This window comes from Calliphora vicina, chromosome 5 (genome assembly GCF_958450345.1).
Source record: "Calliphora vicina chromosome 5, idCalVici1.1, whole genome shotgun sequence".
In the NCBI taxonomy this organism is placed as follows: domain Eukaryota; kingdom Metazoa; phylum Arthropoda; class Insecta; order Diptera; family Calliphoridae; genus Calliphora; species Calliphora vicina.
The window spans coordinates 17,296,326-17,324,040 of NC_088784.1; the positions used below are offsets into that span (position 1 = coordinate 17,296,326).

A 27,715-nucleotide genomic window follows, 5' to 3' on the forward strand; every position below is an offset into this window, starting at 1 on the left:
ACTCTTTTTTATCGATATTTTCATACAACAACAACATAGACATACAACAACAAAATCATTGAATAGCATGTATTTTGTTGTTACAAGAGTTAGGTTTTCGACAATTACGTCTCGTACTATTTTAACCTATCCAACCAGAGGTGTCACGAGACAGAAAATAATCTAGTTTTATAATTGTCTCTTTCTTTATGAACTGCCCTTTTCGTTTTGGTTTAACTTTTCTGGCGCAATAATTAAAATGTTTATTTATAATTTATTACATTAAAACACTTGTTGATTCACTCACCGCCCAGGAGAAGCACTTGGATAGAAATCTATATTTATACTCGGTACCACAAAGTCTGTAAGATTTTGATTGTTTTGTTTATATTCCTCTGTCTACCAAAATTCGTGTTGTATTTAGCGTTTTATATATTTTTAAGAGATCTGCCCTGTCAATGTATATTGACATTCCCTTTTGTCAAGTCATGGGTATAGGGTTACCGCATCTTCAGTAAATTACGTATTTGTATTCTAAACTTTTATAGTTATTTTTATCTTTAATAAATCTCTGATAAATTCTTCTTCTATGATATTGTCGGAAATTGCATTGGCCCCTTTAAAAACAACAGAGCAACACACATATTGATTGATTTGATTTCAAAACAAATAAAATATATTTTAAAAAATACACAGCCATAGTTAATTATATTGTTTTTGATTCTACAGTTCTTTTAGCCATGTTGATCTTTGATAAATTTCAGATAAATTCCACCTTTAGCCTGCAGCATAAATGATTTTGGATCAAATTTTATTTCACTTGGAGTTTTTAAACACTGTTGCACCTGGCACAGTTTAAGTATGTGAGCCAAGCCCAGTTTTACTTGCAGCAAGCCTAAGCGACTTCCAATACAACCATGTGGTCCGGCTCCAAAGGGTAAATAAGTCATGGGATTTATATTTGGCAAATTATGTGGTGCAAAACGTTCTGGTCGAAAAATATTGGGTTCAGGCCAATGCTGTAGGAATAGAGGAAATTTTTTAAGAATTATTTTCAATTAATTTATAAAATTGATCAAAGTAAATTATTTTTATCCCAACATTTAGTTTTTCTCACCTTCGGATCTCTATGTAGACCAAGTATAGAAACATATAACGGCATACCTTTGGGCACAAACAAATCTGGTTGCAAATAAAATCCTTCCGGCATAACCTTTCCTGGAGTGCATTCTCTATTAATAAAGGCAGCAGCAGGATACAAGCGTAGGCCCTCACATACCACCCCGTGGAGATAATTTAATGCCTGCAGCTTTTCATAGGACAAAAAAGCGTCCTGTTTAAACGCCTGCTTTAATTCCTCACGCAATCGTTGTTGAATCTTAGGATATTTGGTTAGCTCATATAAAATAAAACCCATAACTGAGGAAGAAGTTTCAAAACCAGCCAATAGAAAAATGGCCACCTGAGAAGATATAAAATCTGGATGCTGGGTATAACAATGAGTTTCTGCATCAGTTTTTTGAAATTTCTCTAAAACATCCAATAAATCTCCTTGTATAAGAAAAGATGAGCGTTGTCTTTGCTTTAAACTATCTAAGGTAAATTTACGCATAAATTTAGAATAAGTTGGGCTAAAGACTTTGGCTCTCAATACAGTCGTTAGATGAGGTAAAAAGAATATGATTAAAAAGTCCAAAACTTTTTTAAAATTAGCCTTAAATAGTTCTTTGGTTTGTTGTCTCAGTGAGGAATGTCCAAATTTTAAACCTTTAACATCCACACCATAGTGTAATATTGAGGTGAGATCTGTGGTGAATAAAGAACACATTTCCTTAACTTCCAAATCAATGTCAGAACTATCATTCAAATTGTTAGCAAATTGTCTTAAGATATAACCTTCCAATTCCTTAGCAATGTCCAGCATTAAAGGATACATTCGCTGCTTAATTCTTCCTGATGTAAATACCTCAGCCATCTTTTTCCTACAAGTACGCCAGATGCTATACTTTGAGAGTGGCAGGGTTAATGAACCCATGTGATCGTATTTGTTGTCAGCAGCCTCAAAACGATTTAAAAACATATCGAAATCCTTGATGAGTACTTTTTTAATCAACTCTGGCTCGCGTATTATGAGAGCCGGCTGATGTAGTAAATATATACCGCCATAATCACTGTGTTGTAGGTTAGGATTTTCATACAATTGCTGAAATAGTTCTCCAAATGATTGTTTTAATAATAAAAGATCCAGTAGATTGCCAAATATGGGCAAGGGTTTAACAAACGGTATATTACGTCTCCGCCAATATGAGTATAAATATTTATTGGTTAAATATATGATGGCTAATGTTAGGGTTATGGAGATGATAATATTAACATCAAACATTGAAAAGCTGCATAGAAATAAAATAACAGAATATTTTTTTGATTAAAAATGCATTCAAATTAAGTTTTTAGGTACATACATGTATTTTATTGTGACAAAAAGTGTATGCTAATTAATACTAATGAGATTAAATATAAATGCAAGTATTATCAAACATTTTTTTAAAATAAAAATCCCAAAAAGTTGTTCAATCTTAGATAAAACAGACTTCAAATAATATGATTGTAAATGCAGTAATATTGCATAAGCATAAATCCCGGTCTTAAGAGACATCAATTTGTTCATACAACAAACAATTTCATGTCCGCATTTTGAATTTATCTCGTGTGGCCAGGAACATAACATTGACAAAATATAATAAGGGACATTTTTTAAACCCAATAGAACTTACGAATGAACTGTCACACTGCGCTCACTTTTTGACATTTAGGATCAGTAAACTCTGATAAACCTTTTACAATGTAGAAATTGAAAGGCAGACAGACGAAGTTTGTGGGCGAAGGGTTCAAGAGGTAGAGTGTGTATTACACAGGTTAAGGTTAGTTCAAAAGAGAATGAGAAAAATGTCTGCCTTTCAATTTCTGCATTGTAAAAGGGGACTAATAAATAGATTGTCGCTTGAACAATACTACGAAATTAGGGGGTGGCCCTACACCCCCTATCAATCCTAATATATCAATAGGATGGCTCTACGTGCTATACGATGACCTCAACCATCGATTTATTGAAATCAAATTTTGGCGAGAACATGATTGCGAGAAATGGATCTGTCAATTGGCCTCCAAGGTCTTGCAATTTGACACCTTTCGATAATTTCATGTGGGGCCACGTGAAGTCACTGGTTAATGCTGATAAACCAGCAACAATTGACGCCTTGGAGGCCAACAATTTTCGTTTTATTCGTGACCCAAGTATTTTGCGATCTAAAATTTCCCATACTTTTTTTATGGGATTGAGATCTGCCAATTGTGCAGGACACTTCACGGTACCTCAATGGATCGCAACCACTCAGGTAGAGGTGTGTTTGATATCATTGTCGTGCTGGAATCCCCAACCTGGGGGGCATAATTTCATCAGTGCATGGATAACTTATTTGTGTACTTGGGGTCCAGTCTCTTGCCTTTCGGTCGTCTTACAAATGTTCTCCCATCAATGCCTCTTACATTATTTTTTTACTTCTTGGACAAGCATTCAGGGTATGAGCCCTACACATGCAATGCATTGTGTTTGAACTAGGAAAATAGGTTAATGGGAGGGAGGAAAGGGGGAGTATTGTTTCTAGACATTCAATTTGAACTTTTTGAATGGCAGGAAACATTTTAGCGCGAAGTTTGTTCCACATATGGACAGTACGGATCAGGAACAAGTTTCCTAATTTCATCAGAACACATTCCATTGTAGTACCGATAGAGCAATGAAACGCAGCCGTCACCAATAATCACATTCGCCCTCTCCTATACGCGGTCGAGAAGCTCTAAATTAAACTTTGAAGCACCGGTCCATACATGGGACCATGTATCCATTTTAGGTCGGATATAGGTGGTGTAAATAGTGAGGAGATCAGATGGATGGAAGTAATTCCTACACCGTTTCCGGAATCCGAGACACTTGAGTGCTTCTTTCGACATCACATTGTATTCTCATGACCAGAACATCAAGAGCGTCTGATTCCACAATATTTACACCACCTATGGTCTGTCATTCGTTTTAGTGTCAACATGCAACACTGAGTCTTGCGAGCGTTAAGAGTGACCCTATTCCCACGACCCCATTCACAGATTGTCAGAAGGTCCCGATTAAGGGAATCATTCATGTTTTGAGTCATTCCCCAAATCTCCGACAGGCTTGGTAACTGAAAGATTATGAATGGCAAATGTTGCTGTCATCTGGAAAAGGATGGATAGGGTTGGAAGTTTGACGTAGAAGGTCGTTTAGAAAAATAGGGAATAGAGTAGGAAAAAGAACGGATTCATCCGAAAAAGATGATGTTCTTTGGAAATTGTATACGAGCAGTACGGGCAATAGCAATGCAGAACTGCCATTTGCCCTGAAGCTAACAGTTCAAAAATATTTTTCCAATTTTATATTATTGATAAACTCCCGGGGAATTATTTTTGGGAATTTCTTAAACTCTGTTGTTATTAAATTATCGCTCCTGTCAAAGACCTAAATCAGTTCTAAACTGAAATTACTGAATATGGTTTCCATTGTACTGTCACTCACTGTGTGTATTACAATTTATTTTTCCAACGAATCCACCATATAACTATGTAATATTTAAATCCCTATAAAAATTACTTAAACAAAAAAAATACTTTTCAATTTGTAAACATGTTTCACAAGCTAAAAAGAATTTCAAATGGACAAAAGAAAAAAGATTCATATTTTAGAAATAAGCCTAACAAAAGAATTTTAATTCAAACATTTTTTCGTATGAACTTTAGATCTATGATAAAAATTTGTATATTTTAAGAACAAAATATTGTTATATTAATAATTCTATTTCCCCCAAACATATTAGTATTTTTTCCAAACTCTAACCATGTGGTTGTTAAGCGATTTGAAAGTTTGGTTTATTCTCATCCTTTTATTAGTTTTCACTTTGTATTTCTATTTAAAATATCGTTATACGTATTGGTTGCGCTGCGGTGTGCCTCAAATACCGCCGACCATGTTGGTGGGTAATTTGGGGCCTTTACTAAGGATGTCTAAAAGTTCTGCCCATGTTATACAGGATATTTACCATCATCCCAAGGCTAAGGATAGTGCCGTTGTGGGCATATACTTATTTCATAGTCCGGCTTTATTAATCAGAGATCCGGAACTGATAAAACGTGTCTTAATAAGAGATTTCAATAAGTTTTGTAATCGTTATTCGAATTCGGATGTGTTGGGTGATCCTTTGGGTTCACAGAATTTATTCTTTTTGAAAAATCCCGCCTGGAAGGAGATACGTTTTAAGTTGACACCGTTTTTTACCAGTGGCAAATTGAAGCAAATGTTTCCGCTGGTTGAGGAGGTAAGTGGTAAACGAAAGGTGGTTTTACGAATGATATAAGACTAAAGGATATTTTGGTGTGGACAAGTAAGGACCTTTTCATCATAAATTCATTAAATTATATGGGAAAATATAAGAAAAAAACTAGGATATCAAGAGAGAGCGGCAAAAATAAAATAAATCCATTTTGGAACCATGTCACCAGCCACAACACTACTTTTGCAGTTCATAGAAAATAAATATAAACTCATTGTTGACATTGTAACAATTGTAATCAAGCTGTCAACAATCTCTCCTGGAATGAGAGACTAGAAGAAGAATACGAGTAGCAGTGATGCCAAATTTATCTATTATTTTGCTGCATTTACGAACGTAACCTCACTTTTATATTAAAATTACAACTAATAACGGAAATTGTAGATTTCAGAATTTAATTATTAAAATTGTTGTTACAATTAAATGTGTAGCAACAATTTATAACATTTACTAAAATTTTAATTCAATTAAAGTATAATAATTCAAAAATGTTTGAGCCTACAAGTAATTGATTCAATTACCAAAGTAATTGAAAGCAATTTTAAGAAAAGTTTAAATACAAATTATCAGATTTTAAAGCTAGTTGTCACGCTCTCATTATAGGCCTGCTTTAATTGATAATTATGGAATATAATTCCCTAATTGTAAAAATTAACGCCATTTTTTTATAATATTACATTATTCCTTTAATGCCTTCTTTAGGTGGGTCAAAATCTCAACCAATATCTGCTAAAGATACCAGCCTCAAAAGAGGAAAACTCATTTGAATTGGAACTCAAAGAATTCTGTGCCCTCTACACCACCGATGTCATAGCCACAGTGGCTTTTGGTGTCGAAGCCAACTCCTTTAAATCTCCAAATGGTGATTTTCGTAAAAATGGTCGAGCAATATTTCATTTTAATGCCCGCCGAGCCTTAAACTTTAGTGTGGTCTTCTTTTTGCCACATCTAGTACCCTATCTGGGCATTAAAGTAGTGCCCGACGAACAAACGCAATTTTTGCGCTCTACCATGAATTATGTTTTGGCCGAAAGAGAAAAATCGGGAAAAACACGCAATGATTTGATAGACATTTTAATAGAATTTAAAAATGCCACCAAATTGGAAGCGATTAAGAAAGGAGATCTAGTGTTTGAGGGTGATTTATTGGTGGCTCAAGCTGCTATATTTTTTACGGCTGGCTTTGAATCGTCATCGGCCACCATGTCTTTTGCTCTCTATGAATTGGCGCGTAATCCCCAGGTGCAACAGAAACTAAGACAGGAAATACAAGAAGCTTTGAATGAGAATGAGGGTAAAATCACCCAACAACTGGTTGAATCTATGGAATATTTACAAATGATAATAAGTGAAACATTGAGGTTATATCCGCCATTACCATTTTTGGATAGAGATTGTACAGTGGAGGAGGGTCAGCTGTATTCGCTGGAACCATTTCATAAATATGGCTTAACTAAAGGCATGCCCGTGTATATACCGGTCTATGCTTTGCATATGGATGAAAAGGTAAAATTTCTTTGTTTTAATAACATAATTAAATACTAATTCCTATTTTTTTATTAAAGTATTTCCCCCAGCCTTTGGAATTTAAACCCGAACGTTTCTCGGCCGAAAACCGCAAATCCCTAACACCCTACACCTATATGCCTTTCGGTTTGGGTCCTCATGCCTGCATTGGCGAACGTTTTGCCTATTTACAAACAAAAATTGGTTTAATACAATTTTTACTTAATCATCGTGTAACGTTAAGTGCTAAAACTTTGCTGCACATTAAACTGGATCCGAAAGCTTTAATATTACAATCCGATGGAGGTATTCACCTGAATGTAGTACGCGATCCTTTACGTTATTAACTTGTTAATATAAATCCTTGTTATGGATTATTTGTTCGATCACACTTTGTCACAATATACACTTTACAACTTTAGAGTTTTTAGATTACTAATCTTAATAGAATTTAATGTTTAGTTTAAGTAAAAAGAGAGTAAATTTTTGTCAGATAAAACTAAATTTTGGCGTGTTTTGTCGTAATTCAATAGAATTGTCGCTGCTTACATTGTAATTAAGAGAAGCACGCAAGACTGCAATAAATTAAAGTACCGTGAAAGTAGTTACAGATTTTTCTTATACTAAATATAAAGGGAAGTATGCTAATGAATTGATTTATTTTGAAATCTATAAGAAATGAATACGGGAGCCATTTTGCAAATTCATCAATCAGAAAGGACCTATTCATCATAAATTCATTAAATTATATGGGAAAATATAAGAAAAAAACTAGGATCTCAAGAGAGAGCGGCAAAAATAAAATAAATCCATTTTGGAACCATGTCACCAGCCACAACGCTACTTTTGCAGTTCATAGGAAATAAATATAAACTCATTGTTGACAGTGGTTGTGGTAACAATTGTAATCCAGCTGTCAACAATCTCTCCTGGAAAAAGAGACTAGAAGAAGAAGACGCGTAGCAGTGATGCCAAATTTATCTATTATTTCGCTGCATTTACGAACGTAACCTCACTTTTATATTAAAATGACAACTAATAACGAAAATTGTAGATTTCAGAATTTAATTATTAAAATTGTTGTTCCAATTACATATGTAGCAACAATTTATTACATTTACTAAAATTTTAATTCAATTAAAGTATAATAATACAAAAATGTTTGAGCCTACAAGTTATTGATTCAATTACAAAAGTAATTGAAAGCAAATTCGGGTTTCATGTCTGACCGCATATTCTGGTCCGGCCAAATTTCAGCAGCTTATAATAGATAGGACCCTTTGGGTCCCACCAAATACAGAGCATTAACTTAACGCCATGGATATTTGGTTTTGGTGTCGATTTGTTTGGTAGGCCGGACTTCACATAAGATATCTCAGGCATCGGGTTATCGTAATGGATCCATTTTTCATCGCAAGTAATGCTTCGTTGCAAAAATGATTTTCTTTTATTGCGTTCAAGCTCAATTTCTCTCGGTTTCAATTCGTATGGTGCCCAATTTCTTAGCTTTTGCATGAGTAGCAACCAATTTGACAGTTTGACAACAATCTTAATGGAGTAATGTCCTCCAAATGAAATACAAATTATTAAAAACAAAAACCTCCATCTATTCTAAAACTTTGGTGAAGAGCATTTAAGATTCGGCACAGCCGACTATAGCACTCTCACTTGTTAAGTTACAAAAATTGACACCGGTAATCAAACACATCTTATGTCAAAACATACATAGTACATACATTTCTATAAATTCTTATCATCAATTAAATGCTACTAAATAATTATTTAATCACATGTAACTTAATATTACGTATTAAACATTTTTGTTAGGAACTTCACTTTTAAATTATAGATTAAATAATTATTAAGTGTTTATTAATTAATAATACAAGTGTAGATTATAATTATAATCATATGTAGATAGATTACATAGTTTCAGTTCATTTACGTTTCCAGACATGTTTGTGTGGTATCAGTGTCAATAAACCTCAAACATTATGAAAACAAAATAAAAATATATCCAAAATCTTAATAATTTAAAGTGTCATTCATGGATTGACACTATAATGAGCGGGAAAAGGGGGCTGACGAAAGAAGTGTTATTTGAATTCATCAAATATGGAATGAGCTATATACGAAAGTGTCGAGAGATATACTCGGAAGTGTCGAATCTTACATACACTTCACCAAAGCGTACTTTAAGATAAAGATTGAAAATATTTTTTGGTGAAAAAAAATTATTATTGAAAAAACTTGTATATAATGTATTTTTGGTAAAAAAATAAAAAAGAATCAAAATTTTTTGGAAATAAATCTGGCATTTCTAAACGGCTGGCCCGATCGGTATAAAATTTGATGTGGGCGCAGCCAAGGAGTTCGAGTTTAAGATATTAAAATGGGCCCTACAAATGCTCCAGGGGCGGCGCTATGGGGGTAGAGTACCTACGACATGTAACATTTTTAAACACGTGCCACTTTTTTGTTTCCCATTCGATTGCAAAGATTATTATATTATTGGAAAGCTCTCGGCTAGTTCTTGAAAAACATGCTATTTATCTTTTATAATTTTGAAATTAAAATTTTGTCATACCTTGGTAAACTTGACAAAGGGTCAAAGGGAATCCCGCAATTCCTAAAAATTGGAGCGATAAATATTTTTGCTTTGGGAATATTTTGGGGAAAATACTTTGGGGATAAATATTGAACACATTATGGTTTCTAAAGCTGCTTTCCGTTTTCTGATCCCAGCTTTGGATTTTAGAACATGTGGCCCAAAGTTGAATAAAAAATAGGTCAATTTCCGAAGGTCGTAGGGCTATATATACGAAAAATATGACATGTTTTTTATATCAAAATGTTCTACGTAAATACATATATGTATCTTACAGAAAAACATAAACACCTTTTCGCCCAAAAAACAACAAAAATCTTTTATTTTTTTAATTTTTAAATTGAAAATCGGTTATTTTTGGATCCATAATTGATATTGCTCTTCAAAAAGGTCTAACAGATATTGGTAAGGCAAAATAAGTCGAACAACTCTTTCGAAGAGCACCGAACACTTCTATCAGAAAAGCAGCTCGTAAAGTTCAATGATCTCATCATTTTTTGAGCAGATCCAAAGCTAATGCTGGGTTGAAGTTGTATAATGTTCAGCAAATTCCAGATCGCAATTCGGTAAAGAACTTAGAAGTAAATGAACGAACAAAAAAATTTGCGTAAAATTTAATAAAAAAGTACATACTCATGTTGTGTGATATAAGATGAAATTTATGTATTGGTAGACTATTCACAACTTCCTGGTCAAGTTTTTTATGTGGCTGATGGACGAAGTAATGTTCAAGAACAATACCGGACAAAACAAGTAAGAGAGCTATATTCTGTGCCGAATCTTATATACCTTTGAAATTTAGATAAATATCCGCACAGACAACAACTAGATAGGTAACTGAGAGCCAAAAACCTAAGACTGTTGTCAAAAGCCTAATTCATGAGAATGTATTGCATGTATTTTGTTTTTGTATCACCCGTATGTGTGAAAAGAGTGTAAGTTTTTACTCTCTATTTATTCTATGAATATCCGTTTTATAAAAGTAAAACCTAAATTTAAATGAAATTATTTATTGCAATAACATGTTTAAAACTAATAATTTGCGTTTCATTAAAAAAAATAAATGTATATACAAATAATATTAACAATATATTAGTTTAATATAAATACAAAATAAACATATTAAATATATTAAACGGTAGACCTTTCTGAAAATAAATTGTTATATTAATAGTAAATATAATTATTTAATTTGTGTTCCTTCAAACTAAATTACAAACAATTTAGTTGTCATAACAGTTAATGCCTTGCGTTTTAATATTATTATTTATTTTTGACAACCATCTTCAAGTACCAATTTATTTAAATACTATTATCATAGAGATTGTCTCGTATCACATTTAAAGGCATGCCATATTCATATTGTAACAAAAAGGCTTTCGGATCAAATGTAGAATTCGTTGGCGATTTATTACAAAGTTCCACCTTGTGGTTTTTGAGAATATGCACAAGACCCAGTTTAGTTTGTAATAAACCTATACGACTGCCAATACAGTTGTGTGGACCAATTCCAAAGGGCATATAGGTCATGGAGTTGTGTTGTTTTTTGTTTTCCTGAGAAAATCTTTCCGGGTCAAATGTGTTGGGATTAGGCCAGTGCTAAAGGTATTTAATTAATTACAAATGCTACTTAATAAAAATATTAAAAAAAAACTTACCTTAGGATCTCTTTGTATGCCAAAAATGGGTATATATATGGGCATATCATCGGGCAGTGTATAATTGTAATAAGGTTTCAAACTAAAACCTTGTTTCTCTGTTGCGGGCGTATTATGTTGACGATCTAAAAACGGCAGCACTGGATATAAACGCAACACCTCCTCCACCACCATATTCAAATACTCTAATGTGGTTATGGTTTCATACGTCAACGAACCCTTTTCCTTAATCAAGGCCTCATTGATTTCCTTTCTTAATCTCTCTTGCAGGTCGGGGCGTTTAGCCAATTCGAACAGGGTAAATGTCATGGTTGAGGAGGAAGTCTCAAAGCCAGCTGTTAAAAATACCGCTGCTTGAGCCACCAGCACATCTGGATTTTTTGCTATGGCCTCATTAATATTTCCCGCTGCCACTTCACGTTTGAGTGCCACTAAAATATCGATCAAATCATTACGCTGTTTACCGCTACTTTCGCGTTCCTTCATCACATAGCCAATGGTAGATCGCAGAAAATTCGAAAAATCTGGTGTAAACAATTTAACACGGAAGAGTGTCACTAATTTGGGCAAAAAGAAGGCAATCGAAAATTCAAGAGCACGCGATATATTAAAGTCAAAGATTTTTCGACAATGTGTACGAAATTCGCCATCTGGATTCTTGAGACTGTTGGCATTGATGCCGAATGCAATGGTGGCTATAAGATCGGTGGTGAAGAGGGCACATACGTCCTTGACTTCGCTTTCGAAGCGTTCACCTTTTTTGGCCAAATGTTGTTCCAGTTGGGCGGTGACCTGTAAATGGGGAAAAGGTGATGGAATGTTAAAATGTGCAGTAATTTTTAATGGGTTTTCATATATAAAAAAAATGTTGATCCAAAAAAAAAAAAACGGAGATACAAATTTTTTGTTGGAAAAAAATTTTGTGAAAAATCGTGGTAGTCGTTTTTTTTTTTTGCTTATATCTATGCCATTTGTGGGACGAATTAAAAGAGCAACCTAAGTTGGACTATAGCGGATATATTGATGTATCAATTATGTATTTTATATTAGTATATATAGTTATATGGGGGCTTCAGAAAGTTGATTTCAACATATAGACGGACATGGCTATATCGACGATCATAACGATCCAGAATATAAATATACATATACTTTATGGGATCGTAAATGAAAAATGTAGAAACTACAATCTTATACATATCAATGGCTTAATATAAAAAAGGCGTAACTCGATTTTTTGTCACTTTACAGGAGAAGGAATAAACTTTATAAAATCCATAAAATTTTAGGCACAAAAAAAGTTTTAATGCAATTTTTAATAAGAGACATCACATTTTATTTCTCATATAAAATTTATTTTTTTTAAATTTTAATGAAGTTATTTAATACAACCCTTTTTTCATTGATATTTTCATAAATAATTAGTTACTGCTTTTTTATATTACCACTCATGGTGAAATTATACCCTTAAAAACCGTTACATTCACAGTAATAATGCATCCCTGACTATAATAAAGGTTTAGCGTTTAAACACGATAGATATTTGGCATCACTACTATAGCTTTTTTCACTCTCACTCTCTGTTTCTCTTTTTCAATATGGCGAAAATAAAACAACGGAGTAAATGAATAAGAAGAAGAAGAAAATAAACAAAGATATTAAGAGGTTGCCATATTTTAGTGGTTTTTTGCTATGTAAACATTGTTTTAAAGATTATAAGGCAAAGTACGTTCAAAATTAATGACAAAATTCCATTTATAGGTGCTGGTTCACACACGTCAAATTTAATTTAGCAAGTCCTGAGTTTATAGAAGAGATTGGAAAGATTTTCCACTTTTTCTTCTTCCCTATTCTATAAACTAAAGACTTGCTCAAGAAAACTTAACGTGTGTGAACCAACCAGCACTAAACATTTGCATTCTAAAACACATTGTAAGCAGAGCTTCGAATTAATTAATTAAATTTAAGTTAATTTACTAAAATCTTAATTCAGAATTAACAAATAAGAGAGCTATAGTCGGCTGTGCCGAATCTTATATACCCTTCACCAAATTATACTTCAAAATAAAAATTTTAAATATTTTTAGGTAAACAAAATTTAAATTTTTTCCAGTTGTTTTTTCGAAATTGTTTTTTAAATTTTAAAAAATTATTTTTTTTAATTTTAAAAAAAAAATTTATTTTTAATTTTTTTTTTAATATTTAGTGAAACAAATTTGTTGATGAAAAAAAAATAAAAAAAATTTGGGTTAAAAAATATTTTTTCCGATTTTGACCCATTGTAGGTCCAACTTACTATGGTCTTATATACGTCGTTGCACAGGTCTTTGAAATATCTGTCATTAGATATCCATATTGTCTATATTAATGATTTAGTAATCCAGATATAGGTAAAAACAAGAGAGCTATATTCGGCTGTGCCGAATTTTAAATATTTTTAGGTAAACAAAATTTAAATTTTATAATTTTTTTTTGAATTTTAAATAATCTTTTTTTTTAGTTTTTAAATTTTATTTTTAATATTTAGTGAAAAAAAATTTTGGTGAAAAAAAATAATTCGGGTTAAAAAATATTTTTTCCGATTTTGACCCATTGTAGGTCCAACTGACTATGGTCTTATATACGTCGTTGCACAGGTCTTTGAAATATCTATCATTAGATATCCATATTGTCTATATTAATGATTTAGTAATCCAGATATGGGTCAAAAATAGGTCAAAAATCGAGGTTGTCCTGGTTTTTTCCTTATATCTCAGCCATTTGTGGACCGATTTTCTCGATTTTAAATAGCAACCAAGCCGGAAGAATATCGGAGATATTGATATATCATTCGTGTATGTAAGTTATTTGGGGGCTTCAGAAAGTTGATTTCAACACACAGACGGACATATATCGACTCCGCTATCTATAACGATTCAGAATATATATACTTTGTGGGGTCGCAAATGAAAAATGTAGAAATTACAAACGGAATGACAAACTTATATATACCCTTGCCACTCATGGTGAAGGGTATAAAAATAGGTCAAAAATCGAGGTTGTCCTGGTTTTTTCCTTATATCTCAGCCATTTGCGGACCGATTTTCTCGATTTTAAATAGCAACCGAGCCGGAAGAATTACGGAGATATTGATGTATGAATCGTGTATGTAACATATTTGGGGGCTTCGGAAAGTTGATTTCAACAGACAGACAAACGGACATGGCTTAATCGACTCCGCTATCTATAAGGATCCAGAATGTATATACTTTATAGTGTCGAAAATTATATTGTGGAAATTACAAACGGAATGACAAACTTATATATACCCTTCTCAGGAAGGTGAAGGGTATACAAATTTCGGCAATTGATATCATAAAGCCATTCCCAACAATATAAAAGTTTTGTTTAGCTTTTAGAGCTAGTTTCTTACTTGTCAGTTAAACTCAGCTTAACACGCTGTTATATTAAACCTGAAGCATATTTTGCCGGGATTTAACCAATGATTGTGTTTCTCACTAAAGCTAGGTACTCTGTTCAAAATTCCGTGCGAAATGCTGTCAAACTACATATAAAATATTTGGAATGAAATATATGCGAAATAATTTCGCAAAAGCAGTACTCTGTTTTTATTGTGGAAAACATGTGAAATACATCTGGCAACCTTATTTTTCCACACGAAATAACATAAGCAGCACTTCTTTCGCACGAAATTAAAACTGTCAAACAGCATATAAAATTTTTCGCATGAAAAAACCATAATTTTTCGCAAATATGAACAGAGTACTAGGCTTAATAGATTAATTTTGTTAGCATTGCCATACTTTGAGTCAAATCACATGTTTATTCCTCAAATTTGTTTATATGAATATGGCAACACTTTAAATTTTTTAAAGAAAAGCAACCGCGTACATAACTTTTGTTGTAAATTTTTACTTTGTAAAAGAAAAAGTAACATTAAAATGTATATTAAAAATTATATTTATGTTAATAAAGCAAATCAAAACAAAGAGCTGCTGTACTGAATTGTTTATTTTATTTTTCATCTGTTTGTGCTTTAGCATTTTATACTTAGGTTTAACTCATCAATGATGCTCAGTTAAACCTAGATTATATAGTAACAAAACAATAAGTGAGAAACACAATTTTTAGTTTAATCTAGGTTTAAGCGATGAATGTAGATTATCTTTATCCCAGAAACTAGCTCTTAATCATTTAAAAAATTAATGGAACAAAATTTACTTAAGCCTTTTTGTAATAGATTTGAATTTGAAGAAAAATTTAATCATTCAATAAGTTTTAGTACAATTTTAGTGATTCGTTTGAAGTGAGCATTGGCCTAAAAACGCCCAGAATATGCGGCCAGACATGAAACCGTAATATAGAATATTAGGAATTCAAGTTGAAAGCAAGTGCAATTCAAGGCTTGAATCCAGTATCGTGTAATTGAATTATAGTTGTATTACACTTTATATCAATAGCATTTGTCCAGTACAAAGGGAAAATGAAAAATATTTAATTTTTTATATTTAAATACAAGTAAAATTCCAATCAAATGTTTAAGGTCATGACTTTTTAGGGCTTTAGTGGTGCTTATTGGGAAGATATTATGCCTAGGAATTCATTCGTATTGAATTCTTTAATGGTTTAATTTGATTTTGAAAATTGTATTAAGAATCCATTCTTTGATCATAAGTCGAATACCACATACATGGAAAAAACAAGAGATTTCACTAAAATAATAAAAGTTTATTAGTAGCCTCTTTAAAATATTTAATATTTTTAAGATTTTTTATATCTCTTACCTCCAACATTAACGGATACATTTGCTTTATCTTGCCGCTCGTAAACACTGGCGATATCTTCGTTCTCAAATCCTTCCAATAGCTGTCGCGTGCAAAAAACAAATTACTATTACCCAAGGCATCGCCATGCGGATCACATTTCGAAAAACGATTATTGAAATAATGGAAATCCTTAATTAATATGGATTTTAAAAGTTCCGGCTCACGAACAATCAAGCCCGGCTGATTGAAGGTATAAATACCCACAACAGCTTCATCGGCCATCTTCGGATCATTATAGATGTCCGAGAGATGTAGACCAAAGCTGGTTTTCAGTTGAAAAGCTTCTTTGGTGTTGCCAATTATGGGTGTGGGTTTTATATAGGGTATACCCTTGCGTTGCCAATAGCTGAAGGTGTGTTTGCACCAATAATACACTACAGCGAGTATGCAAGTAATGAAGATTAATATACTGGAAGCTATCATTGTTATTTTGCTGACTGTAAATAAAAAATAAATAAATAGATTTAGATTGTTGTAAAGTATTATTAATTATCTTATCATTTATTTAGCATTTTGATACGTAAAATATCATGTAAACAATTATATATATTTGTAACTTGTATGTCTGGTTGTTTTAGCAGTACTTTACAAGTACAAGTTCAAGTGCTATTAGTGAACATCTTTTTAAAATTAAATTTTAAATCATACTATTACATGCATGTGTAAAAACAATTATTTATTAAAATACACATGCATTGTTTATTATTATTATTTTTTAACTAAATATATTAATTATATCAATCAATTAACATTTAAACTAATAAGGGGTCAGTCAAAGTAAGAGTATAAATATAAAATACATAAACAGCAAATGACAAAATAATAGAAACTTTTTATTTTCGAAGCAAATAAAAAAGATTTTGTTGTTTTTACTATAATGTTCATTAACTAAGTGGGAATAAATGACAGCTACAGTCAGCGTCGAAAGAAAGTGTACAACTTGTTTTTACATTTAAAACATTTTATTTACATATTAAAAAACTATTTTTTCTCCAGTTCTAGTATATTTAACAAAACATTTAATTGTTCTCTTGCAATATATAAACAAAAAACTAAACTAGTTCAACTGCAACAAAAACAGTAACAACAAAACCAAAAATACTCCATTTTTAACGCGTCAAAAGAAAGTGTACAGTTTAGGGAAATTAGAAGAAAAAACGTGTTTAGTATTTTATTTGACATCTTTTGGGTTTTAAAACAGTATCAAGCCTCCTTGGCATTGTTTCTACTAATTTTGATGTCACCTATGTTGGGATTTTGAACCACTCTTCCTGCAGGATTTCGTGTAGAGAGTCATTGCTGGTAATATTTCATTTTCTGATCTGTCTGTCAAAATGCTCCCACAGATGTTCAATGGGATTAATGTTCGGTGACTGTGGGAGGTGTTCCAGTTGTTTCGGTGTTTGATACAACAACCATTCTTTAACAAGTTAAGAAGTATGCTTCGGATCGTTGTCCTGTTGGAAGATCCAGATTCGGTCTAGATTTAATTTTCTAATGATGGGTTCCATATTTTCTATAAGAATGTTTAGGTAATCGGTTTTTCTCATCAAACTATCAATAAATATAAGTTTTCCCATTCCACTTGCCGCCATACACCCCCACACCATCACCTAACCACCACCATGCTTTACGGTGGATAGTACATTTTTTGGTCGAACTCTTGATTTTTGCTTCTCCAAATTTTACTCCTTTTTTTACTTCGGAAAATCTCAAACTTGCTTTCGTCCGTAAACAGCACATTATTCCAAAACAATTTTCTTGGTTTTTATACCTGTTTGCGAATTCTCGAAGTCGCTCTTTATTTCGTTTGGAAATGTGGGGATATTCTCTCGGAACTCCACCATATAGAGCATTTGGGTGTAGCGCTCGGCGAACCGTACTGTTACTAACTCTCACTCCAGACGAATCTGTTAATTCTTCGCATATTTTTACTGCACTTACTGTGAATACTTTCTTCACTGCTCTCACAATCGATCGTATTTCAAGGTTGTTAAGGCGTTTTGGTGTTCCGGCACGTTGCTGATCTTCTAAAATTCTAAATTTTTTTGTTTGTCTATAATTTTTTTTACAGTATTATGGCTTCTTCCTATTATAGAGGAGATTTCACGTGACGATTTGCCTTCATTTTTAAATTTTATGACTTACTTTCTTGTTTCAATTGCAGTTTGTTTTCCCATTTTGGTTTTTAATTTCTCGCGATCAAATAAGAAAAGCTACTATCTTAAAATCTCATGAGACTAGCAGCAAGATCCACAAAATATTATAATCTAGGCAAAAATAAAGAATAACAATATATTTTTGTATGTAGCTAGAAAAATCTTATTGCAATTCTAAATGTGTACACTTTTTTCTGACGCGTTAAAAATGGAGTATTTTTGGTTTTGTTGTTACTGTTTTTGTTGCAGTTGAAATAGATTAGTTTTTTGTTTCAAGTTTTTGGTCAAGTTGTAGAAAAATCTTATGAGTTCGTGGTGAATATGTATGAATTGATACAGTCGAATAAAACACACTTGTGTGTTAAAACAGTGCTCATGCATACATATTTGTGGAAATATTTGAAAAAATAATTGACAATTACATGGAATTTAGCAAACAATTTTTGTCTTAATTACCTGGCCACCACTGTATATTCTTTATAAGGTCGGAAAATTATATTGTGGGAATTACAAACGGAATCACAAGCTTATATATACCCTTCTCACGAAGGTGAAGGGTATAAAAATAATAATTTGTTGGACCAAGGATAAGTTTTGGCTGGAATAGCGTGTATAAGTTTTTTCTGTCTCACTATTTAATAACATAAATCCTCTATGTTAGTTATAGGTTTTACTAGTTTTTACATTATTGCTATTCGATCTCAATAATTAATACTTAAAATAGCAGACTCATTCATTTCCCATTGAAATAGTATTATTGTCTTTAAAATGAATTATTTGTTTCTCAATTACACTTTATCAATTGGAGTAATATTTTTAAAGATTATTAATAAATATATTACAAAATTTTTTTTATAATTAAACTGGGAATTATAAGGTAAAGATTAATATCCTTATTCATATTTGTTGTCAATAAGGACAACATTCTAATCAATCACTTTCACTTTCGGTTATGTTCGAAAAGTATCTTTCTATCTTTAATCGTTCTTCTTATAGTTTATTACCAATTTCACTTTCACAACTGCTCCTTTGTAAAGATTTAAAAACACTAAAATATTTTCAACTAAATTGTGGTATTTTTATAGCGTCCAACACTTGTTATATTGGTAGCAAAAACAAACAATAAAAATATTAATAATAATATGTGTAGTTCTGGGAGCTTTTTTGCTAAATGTAAATTGTTATTGTATTATTTTGATAATAATACAATATTAAAACGTTAATATTATTATTGTAAACAAATGTGAAAAAATGTCCATTTGCCGCTAGATTGTATTGAATGTGTTGGCTATTTACAATCTGTCTAACGTTCTACCCGACCTGTCAGTGCAAAAACAAATTAGAAATCTGTATTTAAAAAAAATAACGCTCATTGCATACGTTAGATGAATTAAAATTGTACAGACATACTCGTCTTAACAATTAGATAACTGGGTGTTACTTAATTGAGATGCGTTTAAGCAAATCATTATTATTTACAATGAAATGTTTTTATATTTATTGAAATGTATTAGAAGTGCAGGTGTATTTATTAGAAAATAAACAAAAAATCAATTTCAATTAAGCAAAATTATTAATATTTTATCAGTATTTAGGCGCCTTTTATTATGACATCTAAGATCTGTTATCAAGAAATCTTGTTTTCAAAATCATTATTTGCTTTTAATTTCCTATTTAAAATAATGGACACATTTACAGATTAAAGGTTAGTTAATCTCTCAAAATACAAACAAAAATGTTTGCTCCGGTTTAGCGTAATGAATTGCACAAATTTAATCTATTAAAATACTTGTACGTAAGAATGTCACGTTCGGTTAAATATTTTTGCAATACATACATAATTTATTATATTCAAATATACGTTCCCCCTCCCTTTTAATAAAAATCATAGGTTGACACCTAGGGATGCCAATCCCGAAATTACGAGATTTTTGATATTTGGAAAGATTTTTCAAGCTTATGCATATGTACTTATAATACTAATCTCGCTTCAAATTCTAACGGGCCCAGATTTTTTAATTTGAATCAGGGTTCAACAGGTCTCTTTATCATTGACCGTCTTATACACAATTTCGGGTTGAATATGTACGATGTTTTTCGTCAACCGGTTGTGCCGAATACCCTTATACCCTTAACCAAATTATAGGGCACTGCTACACGTTCAATATATATTGACCGCGATCCAGTATCGCGACATTTATTGAACGTGTAGCATACTGTATTGATGGATCGCGATCCAAATCGCAGAATAACCTCATTTTGCGTGATCCATTTCAATGGATCGCGATCCAAATATCACAATATATGTATATTGAACGTGTAGCAGTGCCCATACTTTAAAATATTTTTAGGTAAACAAAATTTAAATTTTTTTTTCGATTTTTTTAAATTTTTTTTCTATTTTTTTTTGTAATTTATTAGTGAAAAAATTTAAATTTTTTTCCCATTTTGACCCATTGTCCAACAAAATTAAATTTTTTTATTTTTTCGAAATGGTTTTAAATTTTTTTTGATTTAAAAAAAAAATTATTAGCGAAAAAAATTTATGACAAAAAAAAAATTTTTGGTGAAAAAAAAATTCGGGTTAATAAATTTTTTTCCCGATTTTGACTATAGCCTTAGTCCCCTTTAACAATGCAGAAATTGAAATGTATCTTTTTAACTAACCTAAACCTGTGTAATACACACTCTACCTCTTGAACCCCTCGCCCACAAACTTCGTCTATCTGCCTTTCAATTTCTGCATTGTAAAAGGGGACTTATATATATCGTTGCAATGGACTTTTTATTAGATATCCATATTGTCTATATTATAGATATACATAGTTCAAAAATAGTCCAAAAATCGGTGTTTTCTTATATCTGTGGGCTGATTTTCTCGATTTTAAATAGCAACCGAGCCCAAAGAATTCCCGATATATTGATGCCACTAATGGTGAAGCGTATAACAAGTAAGAAAATATATTCTGTCAATACCCTAAACTTAGTAAGAAAAACATTTTTCTTTTAAAATGTCAATAATTTATTTTCGTGACTGATTTTTGTAAGTTGGCCTTATATGAAAGTTAAATATGCAGCGATCGTCATCAAATTAGATCGCTTGATTTATTTCGGTTAAATTTTATTTGGTTACCAATATTTTTATGTAATTTATGATCGTTAAAGAAATTTTCGGAACTATGTGCAGTTATGGACCGATCGCCATGAAATTAGGTGGCCTGATTTATTTCTATATGAAACTTCTTTCCATTTAATTTTATTTTAATACCATAATTTTTATGAGATTTATGCAGTCCTAGTATTGCGATAAATCATTAATTATAATATTTACTTTAATAAATTTGAATTTTTATTCAGTCTGGTATAAAAATTCATAAAAATATTTCCGTATTTTTTAGGCTTTGTTTAGAATTCACCTTTACTACGCAGCAAAACAAAACTGATGACTATTTTTACTTTTATAGTGAAAATGTTTCATAGGCCAAAAATTATATCATCCACCAATACAAAATACCTTTATAATTTTGCAAATTCAAAATAACGCCTGTGGTATTTTATGTGTTTCTAACTATTTTTCACTAACACCATCTAGCGGTAATATAAAAATACAAAGCTATCAATCCTCTATGAATACCCCTCAAGCTATCACTTTATAGTGAATGTAAACAAGAAAAAGCAGCAGCCTGTAGCCAAACTACATGAATTTGCAAAAACAGCAGCATTGAATTTTGTTTGTCACTTGAAAGCCGCTTATAATATTTTCCAAATTCTACAAAATAAAAACAGTGAAAAAGTGTTAAAATCATGGCCTTAGCTGAAATTTGTAATATATCAAATGCACCCTACATGAAATCGCGTAATTTTACGCCTTCCGATTTCGAAAACGATTGCCAGCAGTATACCTCAAATTTGCTCAATCCATATGCCTTGTCCGCACCACCATTCGAAAATCCCATTGAGAATTTGTGCAAAATCCAAGCCAGCAGTGATAAGAGTGGCATTAAAATCGATTTTGATCATGGTACCACCACATTGGGTTTCAAATATCAAGGTGGCGTAATATTGGCCGTAGATTCTCGTGCCACCGGCGGCCAGTTCATTGGTTCACAAACTATGAAGAAAATTGTGGAGATTAATCAATATTTATTGGGTACATTGGCGGGTGGTGCAGCCGATTGTGTGTACTGGGATCGTGTGTTGGCCAAGGAATGCCGTTTGCATGAATTGCGCAACAAAGAACGTATCTCTGTGGCGGCCGCTAGTAAAATTATGGCTAATATTGCCCATGAATACAAAGGTATGGGTTTGAGTATGGGCATGATGATGGCCGGCTATGATAAACGTGGTCCCGGTTTGTACTATGTGGATTCGGAAGGCTCAAGAACTCCCGGTAATGTTTTCTCTGTCGGCAGTGGTTCGATTTATGCTTTTGGTGTTTTGGATTCCGGCTACCATTGGGATTTGAAGGATGAGGAAGCTCAAGAATTGGGCAGACGTGCTATTTATCATGCCACCTACAGAGATGCCTACTCCGGCGGTATTGTACGTGTCTATCACATGACTCCCAATGGTTGGATTAACATTTCCAATACTGATTGCATGGAACTGCATTACAAGTATGAAGAGGAGAAGAAAAATAAACACTAAATTGGAGGATGGTATTGTAGGAGTTCTGATGTGAATTAAATTCATTTTTTATTTTATAAAATACAAATAATAAATAAAAAAAACATGGTAATTTTGTAATAACCATAAGAAAATGTGTTTCATTTGGACTGATTTCGTTAGAAGAGTTTCTATTTGGATTAAAAAAAATTTAAAGTTTTTCATTCCGATAAAAATTTTCAATTTACTTTCAGCCCAAGGCGTATTAACAAGGTGAGTGCGTCCCGGCAACAAATACAACAATGCAAAAACAACAGGCAATTTGTTTTTGTTAAAATGTACGTTAAATGTCAAAATCAAGGCGAATTAAAATATTACTATGTTATTTACAATAACAAATGTAAACATAAACAATGTTTGACATATAGTGTACATAAAACCAAAGCGAATTAAGAAACAGCTGATTTTATGCACTCACCTTGTTAATACGCCTTGTTTCAGCCCAATTATGAATAAAAATTCCCCGGGAGTTTTTTCCCTTTTCTCATTTTTCCTATTCAAATTCAATGGGAAAAAACTCCCGTTTCATGAATTTTTTAAGTTTACTGCTTTTTTAGTTTATTACTTGACATTTTTTATAGCCACTATAGCAAAATGCCTTGGCGAGACCACAGGATCAAAAACTGGCATTAGAAAACTTTGCGTATGCCCCAATTCTTTCAAAAACAAAAGACGATCCAATAATATAAGCGATTCCAAAACTGGAGCAAATGTCATGCGCAGTAAATAAAATAAATCTAAATACTTTTTATTCATACTGCTCTCCTCCAGTTCGGAAATTTCTGCTATTCTCTCCTGTTTCAAATTCAAATTTGGATACTTTTTTCTACACAAATCTACATACTCTACAAAATTACTAAATTTACGTATTTTTCCCACCTGTACACAGTCCCTTAATTCAGGATGCTGCTCACATATCAATAGCTCCAATAGAGATCGATAAAACAATGAAATATTTGGCAATTCTTTGGCAGCCATCGTTCTTTCTATAGACTGAGCGGCCAGCATGCGAGCATTACGTCCTAATTTAACTTGTTTTTCTTGTAAATATTTACTTAGTGGAAAACCTATTTCCTGATTCAAGTCCAAAATTTCTTTATTGCCAAAGAATTCAGGGCCCGAGTATTGTTCCTTAAGCAGATGGTAACAGCAGCCTATATTGCACATTAGTTTGCAATTTGATTGTGAATGAAACAGCTTTAAGCAGGTGGCCGCTAGATTGCCACAAGTGTGTAAACCAGTTAAACAGATTGTGGGTGTTTCAGTAGAGTCAGTTTGTGGAAATTGTTGTTGTAAAAGGCCATCCAAATCCATGTCGGATGTTATAAATTTATCTATAGTTTTATAGTTGTCATTTTCGTTACACAAATTTTGGTTTTCTTCAACAAAAGATTTTTGTTGGCGCTTTTGTTTCAGATTACCACGTCTGGCTGGGGTAAGACCCTTCGATTCCATTTCAGCTCTTTCTTTTAAACCATTCCAAGCTTTCTGCACAAAAATCAAAGAATGTATAACAATTATTTGTTTCTTATTTAATTTACAAAACCACTTACCTTTAATCTTTTATTCCTCTCAATGGCGTTTTCAGTATTAGAAGTATTACTATCAATGCCCAATACTTTATGGCCATATTCCAAAGCTAATCTTGAAGATAGATAACCTTTACCATCACCAGCATCCACTATTAAAGCATTATCTTGCCAAGCACTAGATTTAATTAAATCATTGACGAGTTCAGCAGTTATTTCCACCTATAAGAGCAAATAACAAGGTATAGGTAAATGTTTTATAACATTTTATTTTATTTTTATAAGAATTACCTCATGACGTTTCTTTTCTGTTAGAAATTCTTTAATTTTAATTTGTTGTTTAAGTTTTGTTGGTACTCCTAGAACTTTTGTTTCAAATTCTTCTGGTTTTACTATAATATCCTTGAAATGATGTAAAGTATGCTGCTTAGCTTGCTGTGTAAATTGTATAAACTCAGGAAATTTACTTGAGGTTTCTTCTAAATTATCTTCCATTGATGGCCAAAAAACAGTTTCTATACATTCTTCTATTACAAAGTGAGTAGAAATCTCTTTTTGCAGTTCCAAGGGCACATAGTTTTGCCAGTGTTTATCAGTTAAATAATTAACCATATGGCAATTAACCCAGGACCAATGAGGAGCCATAAACTGCAGTATGCTCTCTAGGCGTTTCTGTAAAGCTAAAGTGGACATCTTTACTTTTAAAGGGTTGTGTTAAAATGACAAATCTTTTCTTTCTTTTTCCAATGGCTTATCCGTAGTGACAGATTTATGCCCTAACGAAACGCGCAATCTTTTATTTATATTTCTTATCTGCTCCAAAGTGCCTATAATGTCCGCTTCTGGATCGTTGTCTTTGGGAAACTCTTCTATTAAAGTTTTCAGCTGCTCCATACAACGTTTTACCTTGTCCGTGTGTTTGTTTTGTTGTTGCAAGGCTATTACTAAACCATAGATCTCAGCCAGTTCTTCTCCCAATTGCAAGCCTTGAGCAAAACCCAAACGATAACCATCGGCGTTACCTTGTTGGCAACCTTCGTCAAATCCTTCTTTATAGCTTTTCTCCACTAAACGCTCTTCGGTTAGGATAATATCATCAAATATATCATTAATATCACGTTCCGTTGTGGAATCTTGTTGTGCTTCCAACATGGCAAAACAAACGTGGATGCAGTAAATAATTTACAAAAACAATAAAAAAAACACGAACATATGGTTACCAGTAATGCCTACTTTTTAGAAGCAAAACGTTCACTAAAAAATGAAAAAGGCGCACAATTTTTCGATTTGTACAAACACAAAACTAGTCGTTTTGCTCTAAAAGATTTGTTCTTCGTAAAATCCTACTGTTTTCCATATAATTTTTTTTGCAGATTTTTCAGGATTATCTAAAAAACTCATACAAATATATATAGCATTAAAACGCGCTAAAAATTCTGAGAAAAGCACAAACTTGTCTGCATCATATTATGGTCACTTTCATAGCACACATCTTTTATATGTGTTATACAAAAACTCAGGAGTGTAAAATTTAGTAGTAAAAATACTACGCTATTAAATTACTGGAAACCCGTTAGAAATGGTTTTATTATTTAAATACAGTGGTTGACAATATTTTATTATTATTCACAATGCAAAAAATTCTTAATATAGACTGTTATTTACTTTTATTAACAACAAGAAATAATTAATAAAATTCAAAAAAATAGAAAACAAACTAAATATGTTGTAGTATTCATTATTATGTTATTGACAAAACAATGGAAACTTAGTTTACATTTTTACAACAATTTTATGGCCCTTTAATGACTCAAACTCAATATTTTGTTGGATATCCCTTGCTTTTTATTAATGCTTCACAGCGACGATGAATTGAATCCATGAAAGAGTCAATCGTATCCTTTGAAATATTTTGCCCTTATGATAAAGCATAATTTGAGGTATAATTTTGAGTCTGTATTTTACAATCTATAATTTTCCAAAGGTTTTCTAAGGCATTGAGATCTGGCGATTGGCCAGGCCACTTCAAAACACGTGCCTCATTGCATTGTAAACACTTGGTTAAACCTTATAGGAGTGTTTGGGGTCATTATCGTGTTGAAATCTACAACCGTAACAGTCTCAAACCATAATATTGTCAACGCAAACCATAATATTGACTGTCTTATGTATGTACATGTTGCCCAGTCTCTTTCTCTTCGGACGTCTTACAAAGGATCTCCCATCACTGCCGCTTAAATTATATTTGGATTCATCCAAAAAGAGAAGAATATTCCATTTCTGTCTCGGTCAATTTAAAAAATGTATTCATTATTAAATTAATATAATTAGGCGTAATTAATCTGAATACTAATTTACATAAATTAAGTTTTGATTTGTCAACTCATCAAGAATTGAAATTTCACAAAATTGCCATATTTTAATAACAAACAACTTCCAACCACTGTGCCATATGCATTTTTAAAAAAAATTGTGTCCTAAAATCGTCATTAAAATTCACTATCCTTGCAAAAATGCAGAAGTTAATGCGACATAAAAATGTCTTTGTCGTTAAACAGAACAACTACACAAATCGCTTTTAACAAAAATTGGTAACTTGCAAGTATTTTATGCGTTTGACGTCATATCATACATTTATAGTGTGTGTGTGTTTCGCCATAGAAAAAAAAACAGGAAAACTAAATTACTACAAAGGAAAAACAAAAGCCATTAAAACAGACAGAGTTTGTAAAATGTTCTAACACTCTATTAACTAACTGACATCTTTTGTGTTACGCATACGAGCGATTTGACGATTTGACTTTTTGCTGGAGGTATGATTTCAAAGAAAATACAAAAAAAATATATTGTATTGTTTAACCTGCTTTGATTTTACCACTTTTAAAATGAACAATTTCCATAGAGTATGAGTCTGTTTTTTGTAGTTAGCTTACAATACAACAAATATTATTAGCTGGCTGACGTGCTAACCTTAACTTTAGCAAATCGATAAGAAATGTAAATATGTAGGTAAGTTAGGAGGGGAAAATTTTTACTAATGATGACAGTGATGACTATATTGTGACGCTATATTATAGTAAATATGTTCTGGAAATCTCATATTCTTTATTGAAATAAAAAGTTTTATTCAGTTTCCTAACAACCCCAAAACAAGCTAATTTGTTTTATTAACAATGTGGCAACTTTAAGGAATAACGGATAAAAATGTAAACAATAACAAAGAAGAAGAATAAAGGATTCTTCTTCTTAATCGAAATTGACGTTCATGCTGAACAACAACGGTGATGCGAAAGTGATATTACAAACCTGTAGCGTATGACTTAAAAATGCAGAATCTATATATATAAAAGAGTGACTGATTGATTCAT

General features: G+C 32.0%; 4 protein-coding genes across 4 annotated transcripts; 1 reads left to right on the top strand and 3 right to left on the bottom strand.

Annotated features, from left to right (window-relative positions):
- Window positions 1–713: 713 nt before the first annotated feature.
- Window positions 714–19,299, bottom strand: LOC135961117 (uncharacterized). Its single transcript, XM_065512612.1, has 6 exons — window positions 19,158–19,299; window positions 15,953–16,431; window positions 11,169–11,960; window positions 10,814–11,109; window positions 1,097–2,369; window positions 714–998 (listed from the first exon to the last, which is right to left on the bottom strand). The coding sequence occupies exons 2-6, from the start codon at window positions 16,415–16,417 to the stop codon at window positions 714–716; spliced, it is 3,111 nt and encodes a 1,036-aa protein (XP_065368684.1). The 5' UTR covers window positions 16,418–16,431; window positions 19,158–19,299.
- Window positions 19,300–21,891: 2,592 nt separating this feature from the next.
- On the top strand, window positions 21,892–22,913 carry Prosbeta5 (Proteasome beta5 subunit). Its single transcript, XM_065510583.1, has one exon. It carries the CDS (start codon window positions 21,958–21,960, stop codon window positions 22,798–22,800), a length of 843 nt encoding a protein of 280 aa, XP_065366655.1. The 5' UTR covers window positions 21,892–21,957; the 3' UTR covers window positions 22,801–22,913.
- LOC135959602 (probable methyltransferase-like protein 25) lies at window positions 22,824–25,040 on the bottom strand. Its single transcript, XM_065510582.1, has 3 exons — window positions 24,639–25,040; window positions 24,372–24,569; window positions 22,824–24,306 (listed from the first exon to the last, which is right to left on the bottom strand). Exons 1-3 carry the CDS (start codon window positions 25,038–25,040, stop codon window positions 23,380–23,382), a joined length of 1,527 nt encoding a protein of 508 aa, XP_065366654.1. The 3' UTR covers window positions 22,824–23,379.
- A 21-nt stretch (window positions 25,041–25,061) lies between these two features.
- LOC135959605 (protein LTO1 homolog) lies at window positions 25,062–25,541 on the bottom strand. Its single transcript, XM_065510584.1, has one exon. It carries the CDS (start codon window positions 25,497–25,499, stop codon window positions 25,062–25,064), a length of 438 nt encoding a protein of 145 aa, XP_065366656.1. The 5' UTR covers window positions 25,500–25,541.
- Between the last annotated feature and the right edge of the window lie 2,174 nt (window positions 25,542–27,715).

Bases quoted from the DNA above. Each gene is read 5' to 3' on its own strand.
- LOC135959605 (XM_065510584.1), bottom strand. From the start codon at position 25,499: ATGTTGGAAGCACAACAAGATTCCACAACGGAACGTGATATTAATGAT.
- LOC135961117 (XM_065512612.1), bottom strand. From the start codon at position 16,417: ATGATAGCTTCCAGTATATTAATCTTCATTACTTGCATACTCGCTGTA. The intron at 11,961-15,952 runs GTAAGAGATATA...CCCCATTTACAG, and splicing joins TGTATCCGTTAATGTTGGAG to GTCACCGCCCAACTGGAACA. The intron at 999-1,096 runs GTGAGAAAAACT...CTATTCCTACAG, and splicing joins GTCTACATAGAGATCCGAAG to CATTGGCCTGAACCCAATAT.
- LOC135959602 (XM_065510582.1), bottom strand. From the start codon at position 25,040: ATGTCCACTTTAGCTTTACAGAAACGCCTAGAGAGCATACTGCAGTTT. The intron at 24,570-24,638 runs GTAATTCTTATA...TTGCTCTTATAG, and splicing joins CAGAAAAGAAACGTCATGAG to GTGGAAATAACTGCTGAACT. The intron at 24,307-24,371 runs GTAAGTGGTTTT...ATTTTTGTGCAG, and splicing joins AGAGGAATAAAAGATTAAAG to AAAGCTTGGAATGGTTTAAA.
- Prosbeta5 (XM_065510583.1), top strand. From the start codon at position 21,958: ATGGCCTTAGCTGAAATTTGTAATATATCAAATGCACCCTACATGAAA.